Below are 7,500 nucleotides of genomic sequence, written 5' to 3' on the forward strand. Positions count from 1 at the left end.
CCCCACTTTGTCACGTGGAAGCCACTGCCTTTTATCCTGTTGCCTCGTGAGTGTAGTAGGAAGGAAAATACACTACGTGGACATTTTGAGTCATGTAGCAGACGCTCTTATCCAGAGCCACTTACAGGTAAGTGAGTGCGTACATTTTCATACTGGCCCCCCGTGGGAAACGAAACGAACCCGCAACCCTGGCGTTGCAAGCGCTGTGCTCTACCAACTGAGCTACAGGGGACTATATGGATGATGTGACCTTGACCGGAAATGACCTGTAGGCCAAAAGGGCTACGTTCATATATATATATATATATATATATATAAAAAATATACATTCATATTATTCACCACCTTTTTATTCTTGCCATCATCATTCTCGTTCACATCATTAGGGTATAGTCCAATGATGGAGCATCCATTCACTCCATCCGTGTCCTACCGATTCAGGAAGTCAACTCAAAATGACTATCTGCTCATTAGACGATAAAGGGAATTTATTTCCAATCAAACCCAACAGACTGCCTTTTTGATTTATTTATTTACACCCTTTGTCAAATGGTGCCATTTTACATTGCCTTCACCTGGAATAGAGCCCGACAAACATGGGTTACTATTCAGCGCGCAAAGACACCAAAAAAGGCGCGCTAAACCCCTACGCTGGAACGGGCAGGGGAAATGATACAATGTAGCCGCTCTCTGAGCCGGCGCGCGCCGCCCATTAAACAATGATACAATGTAGCCGCTCTCCGAGGCGGCGCGCGCCGCCCATTAAACAATGATACAATGTAACGCAGCCTACCTACGCATTCATTCGGTGGCGATGGAATTGCTTTTTTTACTGACAGAGTGGGTGGCTCTTAAAAGAGCCTTTGGGTTAGTAGAGCAGTCCAAATGCGCTGTTTACTTGGAGCTGGTGTACTTGGTTACGGCCTTGGTGCCCTCGGACACGGCGTGTTTGGCAAGTTCACCGGGGAGCAGCAGGCGCACCGCGGTCTGGATCTCCCTGGAGGTGATGGTAGAACGCTTGTTGTAGTGGGCCAGGCGAGAGGACTCTCCGGCGATACGCTCGAAGATGTCGTTCACGAAGGAGTTCATGATTCCCATGGCCTTGGAGGAGATGCCGGTGTCGGGGTGGACCTGCTTCAGGACTTTGTACACGTAGATGGCGTAACTCTCCTTCCTGGACTTTCTGCGCTTCTTGCCGCCCTTCCCTGCGGTCTTGGTGACGGCTTTCTTGGAGCCCTTCTTGGGCGCTGACTTTGCTGGCTCGGGCATGATGATGTCTCGTTGCTTCTCAGAAACGAATGAGGGGGTGAAGGGCGCTTACCCGTCTTATGAAGAGGAAGCTAAGCAAAGTCAGCGGCCGTAGACACTCCCCTGCTTGCTTGCTCCCTCCCTCCCTCCCTCCCTCCCTCCCTCCCTCCCTCCCTCCCTCCCTCCTCTTATAGCCTATGCTCTGTGACCGATGGGGAATTGTGTGTTTCAAAAGGGGGGCTTTAATAGGTGTCCAAATGGCACGATTGTTGTGCCAAATAATGCTGGTGATAGAATTGCCCACTTTGGCACCGTCAGACATAGGGCTCCCATTTTGGACTGTGTGTGTGTGTGTGTGCGCGCTGTCCCCCTCTTTTCGAGCCACGTCTACCGACTCGTGGTGGCTTTATGTTGTCCAAATTCCACTATTGCTTGACCCAAAATAATAACGTTCTTACACTTTGCCACTGTCAGATATAGGCCTCCCTCTGTGCGCTAAAAGTGGACGGGACATTAGAATCCTCTAATTAATACTCCCTGTCCACTCGAAGTGGCTCATACTTTCTTACTAAATTGCATACTAAACATTTGTTGTTATATATAACACTACATGGAATGGGCCCATTTTAAGCGGATGTGGGTGGCTCTTAAAAGAGCCTTTGGGTTCGAGTCGGGGTGTTGAGGTTCCGAAGAGAGTGGGTTTAACCGCCGAAACCGTACAGGGTGCGTCCCTGACGTTTCAGAGCGTAGACCACGTCCATGGCGGTAACGGTCTTCCTCTTGGCGTGCTCGGTGTAGGTGACTGCGTCACGGATCACGTTCTCCAGGAACACCTTCAGGACACCGCGGGTCTCCTCGTAGATCAGACCGGAAATACGCTTCACGCCGCCGCGGCGAGCCAGACGGCGGATAGCGGGTTTGGTGATTCCCTGGATGTTATCGCGGAGAACTTTGCGGTGACGCTTGGCGCCTCCTTTTCCGAGTCCCTTGCCGCCTTTGCCTCTTCCGGACATGGTGTGTTCGCTAGTTGAGTTCAAGTGAATGAATGATTTCAGCGCCGGTGCGCGGTGCGCTATTATCTGCGTTTGGTCGACCTGATTGAGGCCGGCGGCACAGAAAGCGCGCCTCTGTTATATGTTCGGAGGCGTTGCAAAGGGGAGGGCGCTCGTTCTAGGGGACTAGGGAGGAGCGATTTCAAAGATGACGTGAAAGCAACTAACGTGCGCGGGAAACATACTCAAATACTGATATAGGCTATGTGGAACACAAGGCCAAACTGTGACAACTGGGAGATCAGCTAGTACACTGTGTCCCTCTCCTCATATTGTTGTTGTTGTTGTTGTTGTTGTTGTTGTTGTTGCACCTGATTCTACTCATTGAGGACTTGGTAATTTAGGTGACAGGTTGTTCAATCAGCTGTGGCTGTCCAGGCCTACAAGAAAAATGGGTCCTGTTGGGGGTAGCCTACTCTACCGCTGGAGTTGGGAAACACTGAAATGGAAGGGGGACACGCAGTGAGCAAAACTCCTAACCACATAAAAACACAGACACTTGAGATCATTAAGAGCTATAAGGAGTCCATCAACTACCTGGTCAGTCAAGTCATATAGGGGGGGATTTCATGGCCACCTGCTGGAGCAGAAGTCATGTTTGCCAACACTGGCCTTAAAATCATTAAATTTAGGAGCTATAAGGAGTCCATCAACTAACTGGTCAGTCAAGTCATATAGGGAGGGATGTCATGGCCACCTGCTGGAGCACAAGTAATGTTTGCCAACACTGGCCTTAAAATCATTAGGAGCTATAAGGAATAAATCAACTCATCATTCAAGTCATATAGGGAGGGATCTTAGCACCACCTGCTGGATCAGAAGTACCCTTCACCGTAGGCACAAGAGAGCCATCATCTCTCAACCGGTGCAATTTCCATAAGTATGTGGTAATAAAACAAACAACGACAGCTCCTCATATAGGCAGTGGTTTCACACATTTTTCTCCAAGATGTTCAAACGTTCATAGATGACCAGCAGGGTCAAATAATAAGCACAGTGGTTGTAGAGGTTGCAACAGGTCAGTCAGTACATCAGGAGTAAATGTCACTTGTTGTTAGTGTTGTAGTTCCTATTTCTACGGTGTTGCCTACCTGCAGCAATCATGATTTACCTGCAGTGTTGATTGCAATTACGTAATTTGTCAACTCATAATAACAGATGTTTTGCAAACCGTTGATGTTTAAATAAATGGATTCCCGGTGTCCGGATACCTTTTCTCTTAAGGGATGTGATTGAGTGAATCCAAAGTAAGTTGGTCTAAATACATAATAGGATGAATCATTCAGGTAAAATAACACAATGTCTATTTGAGTCGAATCAACGTAATATAATCCTTTTTACGTCTCTATCATCTTTACTCAATGTATTGGACCACATCAACTCAACTTACTCAAGCTTATCTACTCATAAAAACAAGCAAAAAGATCTACTCAACAATATGACGTGTGCTTTTGTTGACTGTAATAGCTTGAGTACATTCCACAAAGTCATTTTTTACAGTGTATCTAAAGACACGTTTGTTGTGGTGATGCACTTTTTCTTTGACGTTGAACTTGCATTGAACAGACAAATCCATTTCGTTACAACCCTTTTGTAGTATGACTTAGGAATATTTGTTGATGATCCTAATGTCTATGCGTGAATAGTGATTGGTTGTTGGTGAAATATTGCTGAGAACCCATCATTTCCTGGCCTTTTTTCACTATTGAGCTATTTTGAAACATTTGTTTTGCTATTGGATTCATAATGGTGACCTGGGACAAGTAATTAGTGAAACCAGAGTTCAGCAGTTGCCATTAAAGCGATCGAACCAAGTCATCCTAATAGGCTAGTATTAGCCTAAAGCAGGGTTTCCCAAACTCGGGCCACATTTTGGGAGTTTTTGCCCTAGCACTACACAGCTGATTCAAATAATCAACTCATCATCATCAAGCTGGGAGTATTAGAATCAGTTGTGGAGTGCTAGGGCAAAACGCAAAACGCGCACCCCTTGTGGACCCCAGGACCGCGTTTGGGAAACGCTGGCCTAAAGAGCAAATGCTGAAAGGGACTCACCATGAGGTGCAGTACCCACATTTAACCACAAGATGGCCTCCGTGCTCCATTGTAAAGTTTGGGCCTCTGCATGAGTCTCTCAGCAGCACTGCAACATGGGACTTTCAAAGTAAGTTGGCATGCAATGTTTTTTCTGGACTGCATGCAAGGCTATTATTACACACAACTAATAGTGTCAATTATTCATCTGAACACAATTCTTGTTACTATTCGGCCTATATTATCACTCGTTTCTTTTTCCCCTCCTTTGTAAAGCATTTTACTGTGTTACTATATAGTTCAAAGGAAGTGGATGATGCCAGATGGTTGTGTATATACACACACACAAACATTGAAGCTAGACTTCAGGCAACTAAAAAGGTGCAATACGTAGCTTTTAGACGTGTTAGTGAACAACATACATGGTGGCTAATGTAGAGGTGCGTGTATACATGGAACAATTGTGCCTTTTTGATGGAAATATGGAGGTGGCTCTTAAAAGAGCCTTTGGGGGATATTCGAGTTCAGGTCATCCTCATTTATGCGCGCTCTCCGCGAATACGGCGGGCCAGCTGGATGTCCTTGGGCATGATGGTCACCCGCTTGGCGTGGATGGCGCACAGGTTGGTGTCCTCGAACAGGCCGACCAGGTAAGCCTCGCTAGCCTCCTGTAGGGCCATCACGGCGGAGCTCTGGAAGCGCAGGTCGGTCTTGAAGTCCTGGGCGATTTCTCGCACCAGGCGCTGGAAGGGCAGCTTGCGGATGAGTAGCTCAGTGGACTTCTGGTAACGACGGATCTCTCTCAGAGCCACGGTGCCGGGCCTGTAACGGTGAGGCTTCTTCACACCGCCGGTGGCCGGGGCACTCTTGCGAGCAGCCTTAGTGGCGAGCTGCTTCCTGGGGGCTTTGCCACCGGTGGATTTGCGAGCGGTTTGCTTGGTTCTGGCCATGGCGCTGCTCTGACAGTCGGGAGTATAGCCTCGAAATGCCTATGTGAAGTTTATAAAGCCGGCAGTGGCGCCTGCTGATTGGACACCATCTCCCCACCACCCCGATTGGCCCGTTTCGCAGGCCTCCTCCGTTGGCCATTGGACGGGAGGCCCGGCCTCTCCAAAACTCAAACTCCCGGTGCGCGCGCAATAGGACGCCGCCGGCCCTTTACGCGCAATAATAGTCGCCAAAGTCAAGAGTGACAGCTTATAGGCACGTATCATCTAATGCTAGCCTGCTATGGCAAATGAGGCCAAGTAGGTGTTGTTGTTCATGCAAGGCCTCATGTGGGCACAGAATGTCGAAATAGTTGTGTATACACCCACTCAATGTATTGCGGTCATAGAAAGGTACTTTGCGCTTTTGGAGAGCTAGGTGGTTGGCTCTTAAAAGAGCCTTTGGGGGTTGAGTAGTCAAGTTGAAGTCGCAGTAGCGAATTTACTTGGCTTTGACTGCCTTCTCGGTCTTCTTGGGGAGTAGGACTGCCTGGATGTTGGGCAGCACACCACCCTGAGCGATGGTCACACCGCCGAGCAGTTTGTTCAGCTCCTCGTCGTTACGGACGGCCAGTTGCAGGTGACGGGGGATGATACGAGTCTTCTTGTTGTCACGGGCAGCGTTGCCGGCCAACTCCAGGATCTCAGCAGTCAGGTACTCGAGTACGGCGGCCAGGTAGACTGGTGCGCCAGCGCCCACACGCTCGGCGTAGTTGCCTTTGCGCAGCAGCCTGTGCACACGGCCCACGGGGAACTGGAGGCCAGCACGGGATGAACGGGTCTTTGCCTTCGCCCTGGCCTTGCCTCCGGTTTTGCCTCTTCCGCTCATATTGGTAGCTTGAGAAAGTCACAGAAAGTCTGAATGAGCCGCTCGCCACTTCGAGAGCCGTACATATACCTCGCCACAAGAGGCAACGATTGGCCACCGGGCCGGTGTGGCCTTATCCAATTGGAGCGAGGGACAGACAGATGGACAGACAGACAGCCCTAAGCCGGTTCCCACCCACAGGCAGCGAGTGAGAGGCTACTTTGTTTCCCTCCGACTTTGTTACTTTGTGTCATTTCGCGTGAGCGCCAAAATGTCCGAAATGACATCCACACATTATTTCTCTCCAAATGGGAAACAAACAGCTGGTGAGGGTGCACTCTTGAGTTTGAAATCGAAGCCACTATAGTATTGTTATTGTTATTACATGGCACTTGTAACACATCACAGCAGCCTGCCTCTGAACGGGAATAGCCCAGTGGCTCATATATAAAAATGGCTGTTGAGGGTGCACTCGTGAGTTTCAATTCGAAGCCACTATAGTATTGTTATTGTTATTACATGGCACTTGTAACACATCACAGCAGCCTGCCTCTGAACGGGAATAGCCCAGTGGCTCATATATAAAAATGGCTGGTGAGGGTGCACTCGTGAGGTCGAATTTCTGAGCCATTTTGGCCCTCTATTATATGCCTCTCCCTTCGCACACACCCAGAGTGGGACAATGTTGTGTGCGTAAAAGTAGCCTAGTGTGCGTAATTTCTTTTCCACGACAGGTAGTACATGGAAATCAATGCGCTTTCTATGGAAAGAGGTGGGTGGCTCTTAAAAGAGCCTTTTGTGGTACAACATGTATCGAGTAGAACACTGTTTGTAATAGGTTTACTTCTTCTTGGGGGCTGCCTTCTTGGCCTTGGCTGCCTTGGGCTTGGCGGCTTTGGGCTTGGCTGCCTTTGTAGCCTTCTTGGGGCTCTTGGCTGCCTTCTTGGCCGCTGCGGCGGGCTTCTTCACCTTCTTGGGGCTCTTGGCGGCCTTTTTGGGTGTAGCGGGCTTCTTGGCCTTCTTGGGGGACTTCTTTGCGGCGACGGCCTTCTTGGCTGCTACCTTCTTGGGCTTCTTCGCCGCGGCGGGCTTCTTGGCGGCCACCTTCTTTACTTTGGGGACTGCGGCTTTCTTGGCGGGCTTCTTCGCCTCGACGGCTTTCTTGTTGAGCTTGAAGGAGCCGGATGCACCGGTGCCCTTGGTCTGGACCAGGGTACCCTTGGTGACGAGGCTCTTGACTGCGATCTTGACGCGGGAGTTGTTCTTCTCCACGTCGTAGCCGCCTGCCGCCAGCGTCTTCTTGAGTGCGGCCAGGGACACGCCGCTCCTCTCCTTGGAAGCGGTCACAGCCTTGACGATGAGCTCGCCTACG

The 7,500-nt window shown here is 49.6% G+C and overlaps 2 protein-coding genes across 2 annotated transcripts in view; both read right to left on the reverse strand.

The window, feature by feature from the left end:
* Window positions 1-4,873: 4,873 nt before the first annotated feature.
* Window positions 4,874-5,200, reverse strand: LOC311124771 (histone H3.2-like; the record flags this gene model as incomplete). The annotated part of the gene is made up of 1 exon (XM_084198871.1): window positions 4,874-5,200. A coding segment is annotated over one exon (327 nt), but the record flags the coding sequence as incomplete, so codon positions are not given.
* A 1,768-nt stretch (window positions 5,201-6,968) lies between these two features.
* LOC311124738 (histone H1-like) overlaps window positions 6,969-7,500 on the reverse strand; it is a gene marked incomplete at both ends in the record, with an annotated part of 624 nt that continues 92 nt past the window's right edge. The window contains one exon of the mRNA XM_084198841.1: window positions 6,969-7,500. This exon is cut by the window's right edge and continues 92 nt beyond it. Within this exon, the coding sequence (XP_084054967.1) occupies window positions 6,969-7,500 (532 nt within the window).

Source organism: Coregonus lavaretus (assembly GCF_964263955.1).
Source record: "Coregonus lavaretus genome assembly, contig: HAP1_SCAFFOLD_497, whole genome shotgun sequence".
Classification (NCBI taxonomy): domain Eukaryota; kingdom Metazoa; phylum Chordata; class Actinopteri; order Salmoniformes; family Salmonidae; genus Coregonus; species Coregonus lavaretus.